General features: G+C 37.9%; 1 protein-coding gene across 1 annotated transcript in view; it reads left to right on the top strand.

Moving 5' to 3' along the window:
* Positions 1-23,811, top strand: part of notch2 (notch receptor 2) — a 90,052-nt gene that overhangs the window by 18,234 nt on the left and 48,007 nt on the right. Inside the window, exon 2 of the mRNA XM_061888495.1 lies at positions 6,363-6,444. Within this exon, the coding sequence (XP_061744479.1) occupies positions 6,363-6,444 (82 nt within the window). The remainder of the gene's footprint in view (positions 1-6,362; positions 6,445-23,811) is intronic.

Below are 23,811 nucleotides of genomic sequence, written 5' to 3'. Positions count from 1 at the left end.
TGTTCAGAGATGTGCGAAAGTCAGAAGAAGAAACGCCAAACAAAGGCACCAGACTGGCAGACTCTGTGAAGTGAAATTTAAAGAGGCACGAGAATCAAAAGTGTGGCTCACTTTGGCTCTTATAGTATGGATGAGACAAAGCTGGGTAAAGACTTTGACAGACATGCACAGCCACATCGATCGCTAACATCCTGATCCAGTATGAGAAATGTAGAGTTTCTCATCAAAATGCTTAATATTATATCTAATCTAGGTAATAGAAGGCTTAGATGCTGTTTTTTTTAATGAGGTTAAAATAGTGTCACTATTTGTCATTTTGTTTTGTTGCACTGAAGCAGTCCGTGTCAATCTCAATCTCAATCTATCGATCGCAACTGGACTGTTCAGTTTGTCTTAGAAGACGTTTCACCTCTCATCAAACAGGTATCATCAGATCATGCTCACAAAGTTAGATTGGTCGGACCGAGTCTGATTTCTAGTCTGATTGTAAGACAAACTGATTAGTAAAGTTGCAATCAATTGAATGCCTGAGAAAACAACAACCTGGAGGAACGAGAGTATTCATAGACGGTCCATGTCATTGTTTTTGTTCAACTGTTTTTACTCTGGGTAAATGATGCTTGGAAATATAAACAGTTTTTGTTTCACCCCTATAAATACTCATAGATCATAGGTTATTTAGAGCGACATATTAATAATAGTAGAATCGCCATGTTCAATTGTTATCATTAGCAATGTATTGTATTGTGAGGTATCCTGAGGTTGCCAGCCCAACTGTACATGGTGGTCCGTCATAGAGTTTTGCAATTGGAAGTCTACACATAGTCTGGATTTTTTTTTTCAAACCCCCCCACTCTCCAAAGTTTCAAAATAGACAAAAACTTTGGTCCTCGGTGAGCAGAGGGAAAGTCCCTAAAACTGTCTAGTCTGTTGTTACTTTTGGACTCTTTCCTCCCAGAGAAAACACATTGAACACTTGCTAATTTGGCTCTTACACCCTCTTCCATCTCCTCCGTGTAATAAAGAACACAAGTGAACATCTCAGGTGGTAGGCCAATCGTGTAGCAATGTGTGTTTTTTGTCACTACTTTCGCTATCGGCTGCTTTGATTCTATCTTGATGGTCTTTGCGTAACATTTTTTAATTGTATTGCGATGAGATTTGTGACTGTAATGACTAATGTCCTACTTGTGTACATTCAAAAAGTATTCTCACCTCTTGTTGCCGTATTCAGTCACCACTCTCAATTTGACTAAACTATTTTGACTGTGTTGTTTATGTGGGCCAGCCAGGCTTCCCTCGGGGAAATGGTGTTTAGTTTGAGCCTCATCTCCCTCTTCCATGCTGAGCAAAGGGTATTTTATTGCTGGTTTCCATGACAACAGTTTGGTGCGCTGCGTCTAGTGGGTTTGTGCAGCAATTCCAGGAAATGGGTCTACTTCCTCACTTAGTGTGAACAACTTCCTGTCCTCCGCTGTATTGACGTGTGCCAGGACTCCGGGACGGCCTTTTCTGTTTAGTCTTTGCATATACTTTCGTAATTACTTCCTCCGTCTCCTTCTCTAAGGCCAATCACTCTCTCTTGTTTTCTAGTACGCGCCGTCCTTCAACATTGTCAGATTTTTTTTTTCTTCCTCTTGGATCTCTGTGGGGATCCTGTTGTGATGTCAAGTGACAAAGCACTGGCGAGTGCCGACACAGGGGTCAGACTTGGAACATCTAATATGTTCACAGAGGCTATGTTTTCAATATTTATCAGCGTTTTACAGCATAGATTTTGCGGTAAAAGGGTGAGTTAGTTTTATATATCATAAAAACACTCATGTCCGTTCCAAGGTCAAACTGCCAACACCACAAATGATTTGTCAACTGTATAGGGAATGTCTTTAAGTCATACTTAACTGTTAAAAACGTGTGACAATTTGTCAACCGCATTTGTAGTTATGTTTAAACTAGTGCTGTTAGAGATTTAGTTTTTTTAAACAGATTGATCACTTTTTAATTCTGATTAATCGTGATTACTTACAGTTATTACTTGCTTTAATAATTTAGATCAGGGGTATCCATTAGGTCGATCCTGTGCTCTCGGTCGATCGCATTGGGTGAGTCAGTCAATCGCCAGGCATTGAAAAACATAGAGCAAGAATTACCGATCATCATTCTTTACTGTGATGTCGCTTTCATCACTGGATTGACACACACAGCACTCGAGGATCTTGTGAGATGGCTGCTGCAAGCTGAATACAAAGAAAACAAAAAAAGACTAGCAGGAACATGAGAAACACTTAATTTCAACACGCGTTCTCACCAAACACCAGCTGTCAAAAATCTAAACACAGTTTTCTGTTTTCACAAGAAAAGTGCTACTCCATCCTGGTTGCGCGAACTAAGTAAGGGTCTCAGAAAACTAGCGCACACAAGTTAGCAAGCCATTGAGTGTGTATTTCTTGTAAAATATATACAAATAGGTATGAAAGCAGGACAAATGAGAAGCTACAAAACAACCACTATCACTTGGTATTAAGAAGTGAGGAAGACTTTTTACTCCCCCCCTCCACAATTTAAATTCGAAGTTGTGGAACTCGTCAGTATGACTTTGAATCCTGTCTGATTCCCAACAATGCAAGTCATTAGAATAAGGTAAAACACCGGTTTATATTTTTTTCTTCAAAACAGAAGGGAATCTTTATGCATTTAACATGTTTGCAGAAAACAACTGTATATTCAAGTTTTTACTTGAAGACGATTAAAAAAAAAAAAAGAAGACATTGTACAGTACATTTTCGTTGTATTTTGTTTTTAGTATATTGTTCTTGTTTGGCACTTAGCAATACTGCTACGTGAGGCTATAGTGTTTTACTAAAGCTGGATTTGTCAAGCAGAGCTTCTAAAACATGTAGCTCATTCTCCTTCTATTCAGGATCAACAATATAAGGTTCTGGATCAAAGTAATCATGGTTGGCTCTCACAAAGTCTGCAAGATTGGATTGTTTTTGTCGTGTCTGGCTTCCTCATTATCTCTCAAAATGGCTTGAGAATCTATGTGAGATCGATACTATTTTGATCATGTCTATTTATTTGCAAACTTTGGAAGTCTTTAGGTGTTATAAATCAGATGTGCATATGACAATAGATTCAAAATAGAGGCAACTTGTTTTTCCACTCTACTGGTATTTTAAGTCAGTATAACAAATTTGGAACCTTATAAACAGCACAGTTTTTTTTTTCCACATTTAAACTCTATATGGTTTTCCATCCTCCAGAACATGTACCAGACTTGATTTGATTAGCCGTACTCAAATTGCTTGACTTGAGTGTGACGGAGAACCTTGCATAGAAATTGAAACCTTTCTATGCTATCTGTATGTTGAAAGGAAGTGTTGAAATAGGAGCAAGGAGGCAGTGCTAAATAAGTAGCTCTAAATAGCCAGCCATATTTATTATAGACTAATGTTAATTGAATGACAAAATAGTCTATACTGAGGCTTTTATCATGTTTTCTTTTTTCTTTTCGAGTGTTGTCTGGTGAGCTGTACCGCATGAGGTAATTGCTATGTTTGTGGTGTAATAAGAGGCAGGATGTCTCAAATTTTGCAAGATTATTGCATCAAACCAGTCTGGGGGTCAAACGCAGTTTTCGTATCCTTTCATGTCCTGGTCGTGTCGTGTTAAGTAGAGTTGTTGTCTTTTGTTTTGCCAACACATTACTCACTTGTACTTCACAATAATAAAGTTTTGCCCTGTTTATGGTCTGCAAAATTTATGGACCAGCCAAGTCATGCATCATGCGCATGTGTGCTGTCTGCATTGTATCACAGAGTTGACGGGAAGCATGTGTACATACAGTACCATAACTTATGTCTGCTCCGTGCAGAAATAAACCTGAAATAGCTCGGTGTTCCCTGCGGACTGCACTGAAGTCTAATATAGCTTCGTGTGTGTGCGTGTTAGCATATTTGCATGCTAGGATTATGAATTTCATGGTGGTTTATCTACGGGCATCCCCATGTCTAATGGACTATGTCTTTGAGACTGTCTCTGACATTCAGTTGTCGTGCACCAACTCGCCACATTTTTTTATTGCCATCACTCTAAATTCAAGTTGTTCTGAAAAGTAAAATGACAGCGTGATTATTTGTCTGCCCAGGAAGACACACTAAAAACACTACTACCTTACCTTACTTCCTTCCTGTATTGTTTTGACTGTAACCCATTTCATTAAAATTGGTTGACCCTGACTCAGCTTTGTTAAATGAATACCAGATTTGTGATGAACTGCATTTTTAACAAGTGGTAATATAAATGTAAATGTTAACACAGATACACCAGTACAATATCTCTGTAGTGTAAATGATTTATGGCTGTTGTACTCAAATATTGCACGTGTCACCATGTATATCTTCATTTGTCTGTCATGTTGCATTGATAAATAAAGCCGAGAACACTACATGTCGTTTTGGTATGCTGCGCTCGCTTGGTGTCTGTAAAGGCCACTTGAGCTGTGGCTCAGAGGTACAGCACAATGGTCGGTGTGTCTGGCTGCGAGTGTTTCATTGGCAGGGAGATAGTTGGGCTTTGTTTTCTTTTCCTCAAGGCTCATTTCTGTCTGCCAGCCCATCCGGCGGCCCTGCGACCATTCGCTAATCTGAGGCCAACCTTACGAAGTTAGATAGGAGGCTATCCTTCTGCTTTATCTAATTCTGAGGAACTGGATAATGGAGAGAAACCTGTAAAAGAGAAGTCTTTTAAAAAATAATGGTGCTTGAAAATGTCAACTTTTAAAAAATAGGTCTCAAAATATCCATCCATCCATCCAATTTTTTTCTACCGCTTATTCCCCTTTGTGGTCGCGAGATAGACGTTTTCAAATAAATGAGGGCATGTTTAAGTATGGCACAGGCCAAAAAAACCAATGAAAGACCAGAGTGATGTGCTTAGATCGTGTTTAAGCAATGAGAACATTTGCTACACTGCTACTTGAGGATTTTTCGATCTTGGCAGAGGTCTAGGCGCGTTGCAATTGTAACAAACTTTGACACAAACACGCAAACACCAGTCATAAAAACTTAATTTTCCAGAAAGTCAAAACCGGTGGTGAATTTGCTAAGATAAACACTTGTCATATCGTTAACGTGATCGCTCCTCATCACTTTTATATGATTATGTCACATTTGTATGAGGAAATTCAATAGAATGACTTCAAAATCATCCAGAAAGTCAAGACATGTAGCAGTTTTTCTTAAGTAAAAATGTGTCAAATTGATACACTCGCTCCTCTCAAATTTTATATGAAAAGTCGCTTTAAATAAAAATAAATCATTAAAAAGAAACCCAAAATTATCTACAATGTCAAAACCCTTGTCTAAGAATGAAACGATAGGAACATTTCATATCACGGTTATCATCACCAAAATAATCATCATAGTTATATTCAATATTGCGGTATTGTTGAATGTGCTCAAAAAGTACTTATTCACACACTTAAATATTTTCACCAAGTTTTTAAAAATAACTAAAATAAATAGACAAACTGTTAGAAAACCCCACGTTTTGCATGTTTTGTGTTTTTTATCCTTCAGTGATAGTGTTTTGGTCTTATATCTTATGTGTTTTAAAGGCTAAATTTTTATTGGTTTGAAGATTGGTTTATACTGTAGCACTTTAAGATGCATTTAAATAAAAAGTGCGTAACAAAAAAATATATATTACTGATACACAGTATTGTAGCGTCCTACTTTGTTTAGCAGTCCTTTAGCGCACCGTAAAAACATCGATCACTCTGTTCCAAGAAAGCACAGCTTTTAGGTTCAATGTGCACAATTGAATAGCTTAGTTTGTGTTGATATTAATTTAGATTAGATTATGACCTTTCTTATTGTGGAAAGATGGTAATGTCTCTTGTTTTCATGTTACCATTTAAGCTTGGGTGCTTGCTCCAGTCAGTCTGTGAGTTTATCAAAGTGGAGTTATTCAATACCCTTTTTTTTAAAATTATTTTAAATTTAAAACGGTAAAATTAACCGAGTTTAACCTTGTTTTTTTTTATTAATAACATTTATTGTTGCATCCATTCCCCTCTCCTAAAATTTATGTTTTTTCTCCTGGCCTCTTGTGACATGTTGAGCGGTAAAGAATTATAGTCTCGTGCCCGAAATAAGGTACTATAAACCTGTTGTATAAGAAATGTATTCTATAAGACTTATAATGTACTCTGGTGCTATAAAGCAAATACAATAAACTTGACCATCTAGAGAAAACACCGAACAAATAATCTTGACACTACATCCATGACGGAAGAATTTAGTCAAGAATGTCCTCAGGTTCCTATCTTTCTGTCTTAACTCATCTCTCATCTTTTGCAGCTCTCCAGTGTGTGGATGATAAAGCACCATGTGTTAACAACGCTACCTGTCTGACTTTTAGCAATGGCACCGGATACTGCAGGTAAGATTGGACTAAGTATGCCAAACAAAAAAAAAAAACATTGAATGTGAAAGGCAGGAGAAAAATTTGGGTTTTTAGATCAATCCCTCCTTGTCCAGGAAACCATGAGGTTTCGCTCAGTCCCTGAGTGGAGAATAATGGACTGCTGTGTGTGAGAAAGTACACCGCTACTGGGAACAATACCAATACACACATTTTGCCTTCCAACTGGTCATGTAGTACTTTTGGGGGTTGGTGTTGTGTTACTATATATTTGATAGAATTTAGCTCAGTCAGGACTTTCCACTATATGTTTGTTTCCTAGTTGACTCAAAAACCAATGTCCATGAAACCTATGAGGATGTGTGTGAATTGTTACTCATTGCTATATTTTAATTACAGCACAATTGCTTTGCCTTGTAATTAAAACTGAGCAAACTCAATTACAGTGAAACATATTTTATCAGGTGCAATGTGAATCACTCAATGCTTTGGTTCCCAGCAGACTTTTGGGAATCCTTACATTCTACCTCTTTTGTAAAAAGTGAGACGAGGAACACCACATATCTTATTCACTGTTTGACATTCTTACTGTCTTGTAGAAGGTCAGATAGTGTGTTGCAGGTGTCCTCTCATTCTTGTGTGTTTTTCTGGTGCCCCGAGAGACGGGCATACAATGTTTTTAATTTTCTCTAAACTCAACCCTACACTTCACTCGATAGGTTAAGGATTTAAAAAGTGTTGTCTTAAAAGGGTCCATATTAAACCATTTTTTAAAAACAATTTCCAATATGTTTTGAAGGCTCTACAATAGTGACATTGTCCAATTGCTGGAATTTAGGCAATTTAAAGGTGCTTTTAGTAAGTCGACAACATTTTGTGTGTTTGTAGTTTTAATGCTAATTTTTGCTCGAAGAGACGCTATTATCCAATTTTTTTAGACTCTAACTCTGAATTTTGTGATAGAGTCAATACGTCAGAAAAAAACAATGTAACATTAAGGAGTGGGCCAGTAGGACACAAATGTTGACAACATTGGCATAGCTATGTGAGCTACAGTGCTAAGTAGGTATGCAGCATTTTTTCAAAAATATCCAAAAAATTATGACCAGACACGTTTTGCATACATACACACTATATGTTGTTCGAATCATATTCCTTTTTCTTTTTGTGTTGCTAATCACCTCGGAGCGTGGGCGCGAAATAACTCCGGGTAGAGTAAGAAATTCAGAGTAATACCAATTCGTTTACCACACTTTTCCTACTTAAAGGCCTACTGAAACCCACTACTACCCAACACGCTGTCTGATAGTTTATATATCAATGATGAAATATTAACATTGCAACACATGTCAATACGGCCTTTTTAGTTTACTAAATTGCAATTTTAAATTTCCCGGGACTTTTTTCTTAAAAACCTTGCATAATGATGACTTGAACGCGTGACGTCACGGGCTGTTATGAATATGAGCACTGCACACACACATAGCTAAAAGTCGTCTGCTTTAACGGCATAATTACACAGTATTTTGGAGATCTTTGTTGCAATTTGTTCAATTAATATTGGAGAAGTCAAAGTAGAAGAACAATGGAGTTGGGAAGCTTTAACCTTTAGCCGCACAAACACACGGTGATTCCTTGTTTAAAATTCACGGAGTTGAAACTTTACTATGGATCACAGCGGACATGGATCCCGACTACATGTCAACCAGCAAGTTTCTGTGAGAAAATTGTGGTTAAAAAGTCGCCACTTATCGGATATCAGCTGAGCTTGCGCCTCTTGTACAGCTGCCGTCGACTTCCCCGAGACACTGTGCGTCAACACCCAGCCGTGGACGTACACTTCCGACTCACTAAAACACTAGCAACACAATAGAAAGATAAGGGATTTCCCAGGATTATCCTAGTAAATGTCTCTAAAAACATACATATGAATCCGTCTCAATGCAACGCGATTGCAATCGCGTTTTTTTTTTTAAACTTTTTATTTATTAATTTTTTTTTCTAGTCCGTCGCTATTAATATCCTCAAACACAGATCTTTCATCCTCGCTCAAATTAATGGGGAAATTGTCGTTTTCTCGGTCGGAATAGCTGTTTTTGTTGGAGGCTCCCATTAAAATCAATGTGAATATATGAGGAGCCATCAACATGTGATGTCATCGTCTGCGACTTCCGGTAGAGGCAGGGCTTTTCTCCAGTTGCGAACTTTATCGTGGATGTTCTCTAATAAATCCTTTCAGCAAAAATATGGCAATATCGCGAAATGATCAAGTATGACACATAGAATGGACCTGCTTTCCCCGTTTAAATAAGAACATCTCATTTCATTAGGCCTTTAAGGTGACAAACATTGCCGGTAAAAGACAAATCATTTTATATTATTGGCATTTACATGCTAAGCCAGTGGTTTGTTTAAAGTGTAGACAAACGTCGTAATTTTAATCAGGGTCCTTATGAGGAACTGGTGACTGCATCTAATCCTGGTACAGTCAGCCAACAAACTAAGCATGTTCAATCGCTTTATTAACTTGCGCTAACAACAGGGTGTGAATACATTCATGTGCTGCCATTGGCAACATTCCCCATGGACTGCCAAAGCTGAGCTAACACAGCTAATTCTGCGGCCCTTACTGATGTCACACATGGCAACAGGCACCGCCTTTTAAAGGCACACACTCACGCACATTAATCCCATAAAACCGCTCTAAATCATGGCATACTTTAAGTGGCTACTATTTAATCGGAGTGTGTATGTGTCGTTGTGATCATATGCCTGCTTATCCTGATGCGGAGGAGAAGCAGGAGAACCTCAACTGATAAATGTAATGGTGGATTATTGAGATTTATGGTATTCTGTGGTGTTAAAAAGAACTACATTGTACACTAAACGGAACCAAAAACAGTGTCACAAATGTCTGAACTGTGGTTTTTGTGAACCGTTTACACCAGAGCTGGCAATTATTTTGACTCGGGGGGCCAAATTTAGAGAAAAAAATGTGTCTGGGGGCCGGTGTATCTGATTTTTAGGAACACTAATACGAAACGTCTGTCACGTCTGTAAATCTGGTTTTATGTTTGATCATGTTTTGTTTTGTTTTCTGGACTCTTGTTCCGTTTTTTCATTTCCTGGTTTGCTTTGTTACCATGACAACTCATTGCTTTTCACCTTGCCCTCCTAGTCACGCCCATGCCCTCAGTCCCGCACCTGTTCCTAATTATTTACAGCCACTATTTAAGTCAATTTCTTTCTGTCCATCAGTCTGGGAACATCACCTTTCATTACCCATGCCGTTCTAACTTTCATTGCCTTACATACTTCATGCCATGCTTTTTGATTCATCCACGCCAAGTAAGTTTTTGTTTGTATTTATGTCTTTGATAGTATATTTTGTTTGTTTGTAGATAGTATTGCCATTGTGCTGTTTTTGTTCTAAGTTATAGTATAGATTTTTATCCGCCACAGAGCGCGTCCTTGGTTTGCCTTTTTTTGTATTTTGAGTATTAATAAAATTAAAACTATGTACCTGAATTCACGCCTGGCTCGTCCCATATTCCCTCTGCGTCGAAGGAGCACAAACAATCCAAGTCCAAGCCTGACAACGTCACAATAATGTCTGAATGCTAAAAACATTATGACAAACCGCCTTTAAAAACGGAATGGAATTTTATTTTTTTTACTGAATGACACACCCAGAATGTACATGAAAATAAAAAAAATGTCGGATTTACAATATTAACTATGAACGATAAAACACAAAATATTGACAACATATGAAGGTCACACCCCCTGTCGATCGGCATATTTTACAATCAAGCGAAATGCAACAAAAATGCAACAAACACAGCGAAATATGAATGCAAGGGTAAAAGAACCCCCACCTACAATCTGATACATCTGATATATCATTAAGCTTTAGAACTTTCTTTTAAAAATCTCCTTCCGCATCTGTCCCTGACACACGCATTTCAGGCTGGCCGCTCTGGAAACTCCCTGTAGAAACGCACCTCACCCTCACTGCTTGGTGCCTCGTCTGAGCTGCTGTGACTTAGATGACAATAGTTATTAATTAGATTACCAAAGTAACTAGTATATCATGCAAAAGCGCAGATTCCAACCATTGAAGTACTTTATATAGTTCAAGACTTACAGTCATTTGAAAACATCACTGCACATAATAATGGCAGCTACAGTTTCCATCTTAAAAATCAAAAAAAAATTGGGGGGAATGTCCAGCGGGCCAGATTGAAAAGCTTAACGGGCCGCATGTGGCCCCCTGGCCTTAAAGGCCTACTGAAACCCACTACTACCGAGCACGCAGTCTGATAGTTTATATATCAATGATGAAATATTAACATTGCAACACATGCCAATACGGCCGGTTTAGTTTACTAAATTGCCATTTTAAATTTCCCGCGGAGTTTCCTGTTGAAAACGTCACGGAATGATGACACGTACGCGTGACGTCACGGACAGTCAGGAAATCATATTAACACTATTTGCGGATAAAAGCCGTCTCATTTCATCACGCAATTAAACAGTATTCTGGACATCTGTGTTGCTGAATCTTTTGCAATGTGTTAAATTATTAATGGAGAAGTCAAAGTAGAAAGATGGAGTTGGGAAGCTTTAGCCTTTAGCCACACGGTGATTCCTTGTTTAAAATTCCTGGAGGTGAAGCTTTACTGTGGATCAGAGCGGTCAAGCGGACATGGCTCCCGACCACTTGTCAACCGGCAGGTTTCGATGAGAAAATTGTTTTAAAAAGTCGCCTCTTACCGGAGATCTGTGGAGTTTGCGCCGTCGTTGTATCTGCCGTCGACTTCCCTCAGACACTGGCCTCGACACCCGTGGACACACTCCTCCAACTATCAGGTACTTCTTAATCTCACTAAAACACTAGCAACACAATAGAAAGATAAGGGATTTCCCAGAATTATCCTAGTAAATGTGTCTAAAAACATCAGAATCCGTCCCAATGCAATCGCCTTTTTTTTTTTTTGGGGTAGTCCTTCGCTATCAATATCATCATCCACGAATCTTTCATCCTCGCTCAAATTAATTGGGAAATTGTTGTTTTCTCGGTCCGAATAGCTTTTGCTGCTGGTGGCTCCCATTAAAAACAATGTGAGGACATGAGGAGCCCTCACACTTGTGATGTCATCGTCTGCGACTTCCGGTAAAGGCGAGGCTTTTTTATCAGCACCAAAAGTTGCGAACTTTATCGTCGATGTTCTCGACTAAATCCTTTCAGCAAAAATATGGCAATATCGCGAAATGATCAAGTATGACACATAGAATGCACCTGTTAACCCTGTTTAAATAGGAACATCTCAATTCAGTAGGCCTTTAATTTGCCCAAGTCTGGGGACTTGTCCAGGGTGTACCCCGCCTTCTGCCCGATTGTAGCTGAGATAGGTGCCAGCGCCCCCCGCGACCCCGAAAGGGAATAAGCGGTAGAAAATGGATGGATGGATGGTTTACACTCACCATTTAACAGCAACATCATGCGAGGTTAGCTTGTTTGCGGGAGAATTATTTTCCTAAAATTACAGCTGATAGTCAGCAGAGCTCCAGTTTATTTTAAGCTGTATAGCGAAGCTTGCTTTTGTTTTAGTTACCTAGTTTACAAATGTAGTTTCATGTTCATGAGGAAGGAGGTTTTTCTTTCATGATGAAAACACGCAAGTTCAAAAGTGACCGAATGAGCGTGGAGCAAACAAAATGAGAGAGATGAAGGATTTTACTCTTGTTTGGTGCTCATAAACAGGGTCTCAGGACAAAGTTTCAAAAGGGTCAACAAAAAACACGAGACTGTAGAACTGGCATGTTCAGTTTTATCCTTGCAAATGAAAATGTCATACTTTGATATACACTTTGAGGCCAGATCATAAGTTTTTCAGCTGATCATCCATGTCGGAAGAGGATTTTTGTCTAATTAAAAGATCCTGTTATTCCCGCTTGAGCTTGATTTTTGAACGCAGAACTTCTTTTTTATGGAAAGATGATTCAACTGATTAAAAAAGAGCCCTTTCCCTGAAGCTGCATAGACAGAACTCTTTTGGTTGAGAAGAGTCAGCTGACAAAGCGCAGGCCTACTGTTATACTCATTAACTCATCAGTCATTACTTTTCCGCTGCCATCTACACAGCGATGAACTAACGTGAACAATCGTACACTCTTTTGTGTGATGCCGCTCTAAAGGCTGCTTGTTAATGAAAAATCTAATTTTGGGTTTGCTTGTTTCCTTTGTGAAATAAGGCAGTCCCTTGTAAGTAAACTATCACTTTACCCTTTTGGCCCAGACGGGCTTGATCATGTAATGTGGCCCCCTTTGGGAATCAGACTGGGTAACTGTATTTTATTAAAGAACAAACAGTGTCATGTGTACCAACGTAGCTTTGATCTACTATTATGTACATTGAGTCGGATGATCGTTTCCGAAGATTCTTCCTCTTTTGATTTGTATTATGTTGTTTGAGATCCCTGAGTCCCTTTAAAAACAAAAACACATATCAATACTATTCTCGGTGAGTGTGATGGATTCCAAACTTCCATTGCCTCCCTTGAAAAAACAGAACTGTGCTACTCCTGTTTTTTTTTGTAAACACGTGTCTTCTATTTGCCATGCTTTAAAAAAATATATAAATTGCATTTCTTCGCCAGCAAGAATGTTTTCCTGAGGAGGAACGGACAAAATAAAGCTACAGACAATCAACAAGTTTGCCAGGTGGGAGAAGCTGCAGAACCAGTGTCACTGCAAGCCATCCGTGTGGGTGTAAAGAACATTGTTTGCTTGGTATGCCGCTCACATCTTCCATCATTAACGAAGCCACCCATAGTGTTCATTGCATACAGTGCATAATTCACAATGTGGTACAAGCTATCAAATGTATTTTTTCTTTGTTTATTGGGTAGCAAGGTTTCATGCTTGTATATTTCCTTTTTAAAATTCCTCACAGAAGTACGATACGCCCCTCACATTTAAAAATGTCACTGTACATTTCAAAATTCATGTCTCCCCTCAATCAACCATAGCTCTTCAGTCTCAGAGAAACTCCACCACCACTAGGGGTTTTCCGATCAGGGTTTTATGCTGCCGATTCTTCTGTAAGCATCTGTGACCAAGATTGGTAGACACGATGATCGGATCACATGATTAACTCAACTGTACATATTTAATTTGCCATTTCAGTGCTATTGACAGTGTTAATATTTAAACTAATTCCATATGTTCTCTTATATTGCATACAATTGTTTGAGCAAAACAAAGTCAATAGTGCACAATAACTTAACAAAAGCACAAACTACTATCTACTGCTTATTTAAATCCTTTAGTTTTTGCCTTTTAAAGTCCTCCTGTCTCCTCTGTCCAAGCAGGGACTTAGTAAACGACAGCAAAATGATTTTGTTTAAAAAAAAATAAAAAATTTGAAAAAAAAAAAAATATATATATATATATATATATATATTAGGGATGCACCGAAATGAAAATTTGTGGCCGAAGCCGAATAAAATTTAAACGCTTGGCCGAAGGCCGAATACCGAATAATGAATGCAGTTTTTCATCTTTTTTTTTATATTGCATAAATAGCCTAGAATAAATATTTAGACATGTTTTTCAAATAAAGTAATTTTTTATTGAATATTGACATTTTTTTAATAATCCAGTAGCCTTTGCTTTTCAAAAAAAGCACAAAGTTTTTCATTTATATTAGGCCTTCAAACAAAACATGCATTCCAAAAAAAAATTAAGTGCATTAAAGTGGATAAACCCACAACAAATGAATTGTCCTTTTGGCAAAAGTCTGCTTAGCCACAGTAGATATGCTAATAATGTAAACAGAAGGCTCAAGTAAATCTCAATTAAGTGTGTGCTTGTAACCTCTTACACTTATACAGGTACACAACATATCCCAAAGTCACCGCGTCACTGCACGTTGGTTGATTGCGTCACCGCGTCAAAAAGTTGCGTCACACGCCACTATTCGGCCTTGTTTTTAACTCATTCCACCGAAGGCCGAATGTGGCTTTTTTTGCCATATTCGGCCGAATATATTCGGTTACCGATTAATCGGTGCATCCCTAATTAATATATATATATATATATATATATATATATATATATATATATATATATATATATATATATATACGTATATATATATATGTATATATGTATATATATATATATATACACACACACACACACATATCTATATATATATATATATATATATATATATATATATATATATATATATATATATATATATATATATATATATATATATATATATATATATCATCACTGTAGTATCGATCATATACAGATGCTCCTCTTGGTCCTAACACTACGAATATGGATTGATCCGCCCTCCACTTAAATGCACGCCTGGCCACTACACAACAACAAACACTAGTGCTCCTTTGTTATTGTTACGTATATTATCCTCTCTCTAAACTCTTATTAATCTACTTGTTAATTTCCTGTTAATACCTGCCTACTATCTGTTGTAAAGAGCTTCAATGTACACTTCATAAAGTTTAATTGGTACCTATTTCATGTGTTGTTTGAAGCTAAATTAGCGGCTAGTGTAGCGATTAGCATGCCTTCTTGTCTTTTTCTGCTTGTTTTTACTGGGTGTGTAACATGTTTAGTCTCGTCCTCAAGTGATCCTTGATTGTTAACTGAAGGTTGCATCTCCGCACTGTGTATGAACACATGCTAGCCGCCTGTTTCAACTAGAGAGGATCGGCTTTTGTGATCGGCATTGAAAGGCATTGGCCAATCACATACTTTTTAAGGTAATTGACCGCTACTGATTGCCGGCCGATCAGTACATTTCCGAGTTTAAGTTTTTTCTTAAAGGGGAACATTATCACAATTTCAAAAGGGTTAAAAACAATAAAAATCAGTTCCCAGTGGCTTGTTGTATTTTTTGAAGTTTTTTTCAGAATTTGACCGGTCCTGGAATATCCCTAAAAAAAGCTTTAAAGTGCCTAATTTTCGCTCTCTCGAAGCCACTGTTCATTTCCTGTGACCTCATACAGTGCTGCCAATGTAAACAAACAATGGCGAATAGCATAGCAAGATATAGCGACATTAGCTCTGATTCAGACCCTGATATCAGCGGCTTAAGCAATTCAACAGATTACGCATGTATTGAAACGGATGGTTGGAGTATGAAAGTATTGAAGAGAAAACTGAAGCTATTGAGCGAATAGGTAAAATGTGCAGACCAAACGATCAGGACTTTCGCATCTTGTGGCACTGGAGCAGCTTAAATCCGTTGATTGGTGTTTTTTTTGCATTAAATGTGGGTGGAAGGAAACGTAATATAATTTCAAATGTACATACAGCTATAGCCTAAATAGCATGTTAGCATCGATTAGCTGGCAGTCACGCCGCGACCAAATATGTCTGATTAGCACATAAGTCAACAACATCAACAAAATTCACCTTCGTGATTTTGTTGACTTCATCGTTGCAAATGCATCTGCAGGTTATCCATACAACTCTGTGCCATGTCTGTCTTAGCATCGCCGGTAAAATGTGCAGACACTCCGGCACATTCGATGGAGTCTGGCGGCAGATTTCTTGCCTCTTTCGCATCTTCGGGCCAGTGATGCAACTTGTATCCCTCCCTGTTAGTGTTGTTACACCCTCCGACAACACATTGACGAGGCATGATATCTGCAAGCTTCCAAAAAATAGTCGAAAAAACGGAAAATAACAGAGCTGAGACCCGGTGTTTGTAATATGTTTGAGAAAATGAAAATGGCAGCTTTCTTACCTAGGCAACGTCACGTACTGACGTCATCGCTTCAAGAGGGCTAAACAGAAAGGCGTTTAATTCGCCAAAATTCACCCATTTAGAGTTCGGAAATTGGCTAAAAAAATATATGGTCTTTTTTCTACAACATCAAGGCATATATTGACGCTTACATAGGTCTGGTGATAATGTTCCCCTTTACCAGACTGCTTAGTGCTGGCAGCCTTTAGGCCATGTCACTACCGTCACTACAGTACATTTTAGAATTTTTGTTTTTCCTCCATCTCAATGAACCATAGTTCCTTCAGTGCAGGCAGCACTCATGGAGCCCCAGACTACGACGATACCTCAAATATACTTGGCATGCTTAACCTAGCTTAACCGTGTCACTCTTTTGGGAAACAGTTGACAGAGTCAATCAGTCACTGTCAGAAAAGGCACAGCTAAAATGTGTCATTGAAAAGTGACAATCTGCCACATTCCAAGCATACTTTACACTTCAGTGTCAACGTACTCTTTTAGTCGTGTCACTAGCCACTCTGTATGTACAGTGGTGGGACAAAAAGTGGCTGTAAAATTGACAGAATCTCAGTTTTGTTCCAAATAAGATTATTTTGCGGAAGGTGATGAGTAATTTGGCCGATTAACCTTACTTTTTACACTGTGCACCTTTCTTCTCTTTCACCGTCATGTTCCATTAAATTAAAAAAAACAACTGTGTTGTTGTGTGGACCTGCTGCCCTGTTTGATCTGACAGGGAGAATTTGCCCATAGGGCTGACAGAGGAAGAGAAAGGGCCAAAAAGAAAAGAGGATGTCTCTCCTCAGGTAATTTGAGAAGAACTACCCCCAGAGGACACGTTTTAGTGATGATGAGAGAGCAACAAGGCAAAGGAAAGCATGGCAAGGGGGTAGTATAAACGAAAAACACTGTGGGGAGGGCCTGTACTATAATTTACCACTTACTACGCCTCTTTCATCAAACTGTCACTCATCCATTTGTGGGCAGTCCGCCCTTCTAAACTGGACATTGTGATGCCCCAGGACACAACTAACTTGGCCTCATTTTCCTCACTTATTTTCTTTTGAGGAATTGTAAAGATCTTTACACATTCACTACTAATTACAGCTATATTCTAAAGAAGATTGTTCAAACATTTTCCGTCATGGAAGATTGTTTTTTGCACTTTGCTTTTTTGTATTTGCTGTAATTTTTTATTTTATTTTATATACTGTATGTGATTGTATGTCTACTTGGACGTTGGAGTCTGCAATAAAGCTTGATTGATTGTTTATAAAATTGGTTAAAACAGATCCTTATTCAGTCAACAAATGCTGTAAAGTCTTTAAAGAAAAAACACCCTACCACACAGCTTTTGCTTATAAGACACAAAACAAATAGTATTAGTCTAATATCTTGTAACATTTAAACATTAAGTAGTTTTTTTTTCTTGATAATTGTTATTTAAATTAGTGTGCTTGGCCAATAGAAAATAAGACGCAGGCCACAAATGTCCCCAAAGCTGCACTGGCACACCGATCTTAAACTTACTGGTGCCATGCCTATTAGTTTTAGTCACATATGAAACATCCCATATTTTTAGATTTCAAAACATTTTTTTTTTACAGGACCTAATTTAAATAGTGTGTCCAAAAATTGTCGTCGTCCTATTTTATTTATGTATGCATTTATTTGACAGGGACAGTACAATTTAAACATTGCTACCCACAGGTAACCGATGTCAAAGTACATAAGACTATCCACAGGCTAATTTGCAACCCTTGTCCCAGGTTAGGTTTTTAAAAAAAGTTGAGAGGTGAAAAACACATACAAAAGGATTAAGACAAGCACCAAATTAAAAACACATTGAAAATAATTGGCCATACTTCATCCAGTTCTAGTGCTCAGACTTTTGATTTTTGTGGAGAAAAGTCTTAAAACCTTTATTAAATGTACAACACTAGTTTTATTGTTTCATTACTGTTAAATTCATCATTGTTACAGTCATATTGTCATATTCGAAGTAACATTTTGGATTCGCAGGTTTTGTTTTTCTCGTTGTCACCTTATTTGTGATGGGCTAATCAGGATGGTTCATACTGTAAATTCAGTTTTGTCACTTGGATGGCGCTGATTCATTATGGTCCATTGCCTGTGTTGGACAATTCCTGTATTGTTTAAATTCCTGTTTAAATTTTTCTGAAGGAACTTTCCTGAAGGAATCAATAAACTACTATCTATCTATCTATTGTCTCTGATAACCCCTGCATCATGCTGCCTTTTTGAAGGTCTTTTCTTTCTTTGCTTGCCTATCTGCACCATCACCTTATGTTGGTCCTTTAGCCAATACGGCCCAGGGATGTAACGGGACACAGTATTGATGATATTCACAGTGAAACTCTCGACGGTTAGTATTATAGATTAAAATGAGAAATACGGTAAAACTGTGATTTATAATTGCACTTTGATAAAGCTCGCACACTTAAATGCGAACATGAATACAAGAGAAATTACCATATTTCCCCAGTAAGAAACGACATACCCTAATCTAAACTTGTATGAACACACTACTGTCTGAGCAACTAAGTTATTCAATTGAATGTACAAGCTGTGCTCTCTTAGCCCAGAGTGATCAATATACTGTATACAGGAACAAAAGAACTGCAAAATATGCAAAATGGTGGGCTCTCTAAAATGGGTCTATTTATAAAAAAAATCCAAATCAAAACATTATAATGTGTAGACAAGTACTTTTTGTGCACAGTCAACAATACCAAAAAACAAGTTAAGCACTGCTATTACTGCAGGGGAAAAAAAGAAAAATAAACAACTGTGTGGAGAAATCATGTCTCAGCGTTTCAAACTTTGTGACTTCAGAGACGATTTTTCCTTAACATGTTGGACTCTTTCGGATTCAAACAGATTGAACTTTGTTTGCCGTATGATAACGATCGTAGTGTAAGAGACTGGAAACCACACAAGACCTATTACCTTTTTATATATATATATATATATATATATATATATATATAATTTTTTTTTTTTTTATATATATATGAAGGTAGAAAAGCGCTATACAAGTACAACCCATTTATCATATATATATATATACAGTTTTCTTGAGGTGATGGAGACCCAAACTACAAAGATAAGGGTGGCAATCTTAAAATAGGTCATTCTTTCTGTCTTCGAATGAGCTGTTCAGTAGACTCTTCCACTAGGACCATATGTTATTGGTCTATGGCACAGGTCCCCAACCAACGACCGACAGCGTCCACAATCTGTCCTGCTGGACGTCCCAAGTTTAAAAGAAAAATTATATACATGGAGGGTAAAACAATAATGTGAGTTACTAAAACATATCATTTTCCGCTTGTTTTCTGCTCATTTATTTTGTCACCGTCTATTTTGGCAAATAATTATGAGGCTTCTTGCTTTTTGATGACGTTCAGGTCGGACTAATGCGACCGGAGTGAGGGATCGTTCACACTTCAGTCGCATCACATACTTATCTGATTTAAATTGACCTGCAGTATGAACAAGGCCTACGTTGCTATACATTGGACTCGTTAACTGCAAGTATTATGTATATAGTTCATAGTCCATGCCTTTGCATACTTGCTGTGCTACACTTGACACATTTTTGCCGTCTTATGTACTCCCCCATTATCTGCTAAATAGTAATGTGTACAGGCACATTTTTTAACAACATTGACTGCGATCTTATGACAGTTTTCAGTCCGTCAATGTGTGGGTGGGCGAAAAAGCTCAATCAAACTCAATAATGACATCCTTGACATGCGGAAATTCTCATGCCATTCCTCCAAAATATCAACTTGCTTGTCAACATTGTCAGCCAGAGGTCCAGTTACCTCAAACTGCTGCCATTTGCGCTGACGGGAGTGCGTTAACTTTTGCATAGTGGAAAAGCAGCGTCCTTTGAAGCCCATATTGACACTTTGTAAGTCAATGTAGAGCAAAAGTCGTAGTATGTTTCGTTTAAACATACGATATATTCTCTCAGTATGCCAGTATTGTTTGTCGTTGTACTTGTTGAAGATGGACAGTTTTCCATAATCTGATTGGACAACCCAAAACTCCGTTTTACCCATCCTTTACCCACATTCTCCTCTGCGGTTGAGTTTTCAAAAGACTTATATTTATTTTAAAACAACAAAGGTATGCGTATCAGGGGCTCAGATGGTAGCGGCCGGCCAGAAACTCGAGGGTTTCTGGTTTGAATATAGCATCCACCATCCTCGTCACTGCTGTTGTGTCCTTGGGCAAGACACTTCACCCACCTGGCTCCCAGTGCCGCCCACACAAGTGTAAATGTAGCTTAAATGTAGATAATTGCTTCGTCAATTTAAAGTGCTTCGAGTCACTAGAGAAAAAGCTAATATAAAAAAAAAATCACTTCACTTCATATATGGGTGTGAGACAGACCAAAACACAGAATTTTTTTTAAAGTATCCATGTTTATGTAGACATGGCTTAAAAATAGGGCCAGACAATTATGGCAAAAGAAAGTGCTGTTATTGTTGTTCTGAGCTTGACAAGCGTTGAGGATACTTGACTTAAAAAAAATAAATAAATAGAGACTTAAGATTGCAGTCCTGTTTGTATATTGATGTCATTCACAGCAACACTAGCAGATGAGATGTGTTGTGATTGTAGTTTAGACGCTGTTTAAAGTGTCCGTCTCCTCATTGTTTAGTTCAAGAATAAATGAGCTGTCGCAGACATTATTTTCCTAAACAATGTCCCTTCTCCTCATAATGAGAACATTTCATGCATTGGTGTCAATTTCCGTTATATTATGCATTTAGAAGTGGATTCCTTTTTATTTGTCAGTTCTGGGATTCAGTCTGCGGTTACTTTAACGCAGAAATCATACGTTTTAGTTTTTTTGTTGTGTATTGATCAATGATTGGGAAAACTAAGCAGTGTCAAATAAAAATTAGCAGTGATGGTGAGATCTTAAACTTCTTGAAAACTTGGTCTTTTTTTTCACTCCGACACTTTTTGATCCGTTTTGCTTTTACAAATGCGGCAATTTGCTTGCACCTTTTTTTTCTTTTCGATTATAGTATTTTTATCATCGTGACAAGTCAGAATCGAGATGAAAATACGATTAATTGTGCAGCTCTACCTAAGAGGAAGACTTGCAAAACTGTGTGGAATGTAGCAACCAGCCCACATAAACCCACACACCATAAAGTCGGTGCTGACTTTTTTTTTTATATTGATTGAAACTTTTATTAGTAGATTGCACAGTACAGTACATATTCCGTGCAATTGACCACTAACTGGTAACACCCGAATAAGTTTTTCAACTTGTTTAAGTCGGGGTCCACGATAATCAATTCATGTCACTGATAACATTGCTAGTATAGTGTTAGACATTTAATGTTTTAATCTATCTTTATTTATAATTAGGGACCCAACAATTATGGATTTTGACTGTACAATTATAGTCTGAGAAGTAATCACGATTTCACAATTATAACTCATATATTCATTAATTCCACAACAAAAATTTACAAAATCACATTTTACTTCGAGATTTGGATGTTATTTAATACTGTTGGAAATAAGAGTAATCAAATAATATTAATATAATATTATTACTAATACTAAATAAATAATGCGGACGTTGTACCGATCCGTTGTGGTGAAGAAGGAGCTGAGCCGGAAGGCAAAGCTCTCAATTTACCGGTCGATCTACGTTCCCATCCTCACCTATGGTCATGAGCTTTGGGTCATGACCGAAAGGATAAGATCACGGGTACAAGCGGCCGAAATGAGTTTCCTCCGCCGTGTGGCGGGGCTCTCCCTTAGAGATAGGGTGAGAAGCTCTGCCATCCTGGAGGAACTCAAAGTAAAGCCGCTGCTCCTTCACATCGAGAGGAGCCAGATGAGGTGGTTCGGGCATCTGGTCAGGATGCCACCTGAACGCCTCCCTAGGGAGGTGTTTAGGGCACGTCCAACCGGTAGGAGGCCACGGGGAAGACCCAGGACACGTTGGGAAGACTATGTCTCCCGGCTGGCCTAGGAACGCCTCGGGATCCCCCGGGAAGAGCTGGACGAAGTGGCTGGGGAGAGGGAAGTCTGGGTTTCCCTGCTTAGGCTGTTGCCCCCGCGACCCGACCTCGGATAAGCGGAAGATGATGGATGGATGGATGGATACTAAATAAATTAGTTAATACTTTCATTATTATTATAATACTAAAATTTACGACTGTAGCTGAGATAGGCTTCAGCGCCCCCTGCTACCCCGAAGGGAATAAACAGTAGAAAATGGATGGACTTTATTAATACCCCAGGGTAAAATGTTTCCCATAGAATGCACATAATTAGATCCCATGGTATAGTGCTGTTATTCTACAAGACCCCTGATGTTATGTTAGTGCTTTCCACTTACTGTATTAACTTACAATGCATATGGTTTATTCAATACAGAAGGAAGACGCAATCTCTAACATTAAATAGTCACTGAATGATGCACTTGACAGGAGTACCTGTTGCGGTATGTTTACACTGAACTGTATCGACGCTAAGCTACCAATTTTAAGTGACACCGTTATATTTAACTCAATTCTCCATGAAGTAACTTGCAACTAACATAATTTAACTCAGATTGTATGGCTTACTTTTACTTTGGCATGTAAAGCTTAGTGGTGATACCACTAATGCTGGACCATATTGGACAGATTAGAATCTTAAGCCGCAACTTTCTTTTGACGGGTTCTGCAAATGGGTGAGCCATCATTTTTCAATGAATCACTGGTCATTTTAAAGCACCTGAAATATTCAACTATTTGCCAACTTCAATTTTTTTTGGGTGGGAAAAGTTTGCTGCTGCCATATTTAAGCTATTGTAGACTGCTAGAGTCTCTTTCGATAGGCTTGTATACTGTATAAACAGACCGCTGGTAAAATTTTGTTTTTGTTCCGTCAAGGTATCAGTATAATGTCCGTTTATAGAGAGTGAGGACGACTGAAACAAACAGTCTTGTGGAGCCTTTGTTTTAATAAATGGCCGTGACTATTTTAATCACGGTCATTAGTAAACCGGTTAATTGTTGCATCCCTACTCGTATTACATCATCAAAGTACCAGTAGAGTGGAAAAACACGTTGCCTCTGTAATAACGCTATTATCATATTTATTTGATTTATGACACCAAAAGACTTCCAAAGTTTGTGAATTTTTCACTCGCACCGGCCGAAAATGCATAATAAAGAAGGAAAAAAAACATATATAAGTCGCACTAGAGTATAAGTTGCATTTTTGGGGGAAATTTATTTGATAAAATCCAACACCAAGAATAGACATTTGAAAGGCAATTTAAAATAAATAAAGAATAGTGAACAACAGGCTGAATAAGTGAACGTTATATGATGCATAAATAACGAACAGAGAACGTGCCAAGTATGTTAACGTAACATATTATGGTAAGTGTCATTCAAATAACTATAACATATAGAACATGCTATATGTTTACCAAATATTATGTCACGCTGAAACACGCCTAGTCTCTTACGTTAATGAGATAAATAAAACTGCGACTTATAATCCAAAAAATAGGGTAGAGAGATATGATCGAAAT

The sequence above is a fragment of the Nerophis ophidion genome, linkage group LG26, assembly GCF_033978795.1.
Source record: "Nerophis ophidion isolate RoL-2023_Sa linkage group LG26, RoL_Noph_v1.0, whole genome shotgun sequence".
NCBI lineage: Eukaryota > Metazoa > Chordata > Actinopteri > Syngnathiformes > Syngnathidae > Nerophis > Nerophis ophidion.
Note: the sequence above shows the minus strand (reverse complement) of the source record. Positions and strands in the feature narration are given on the sequence as shown.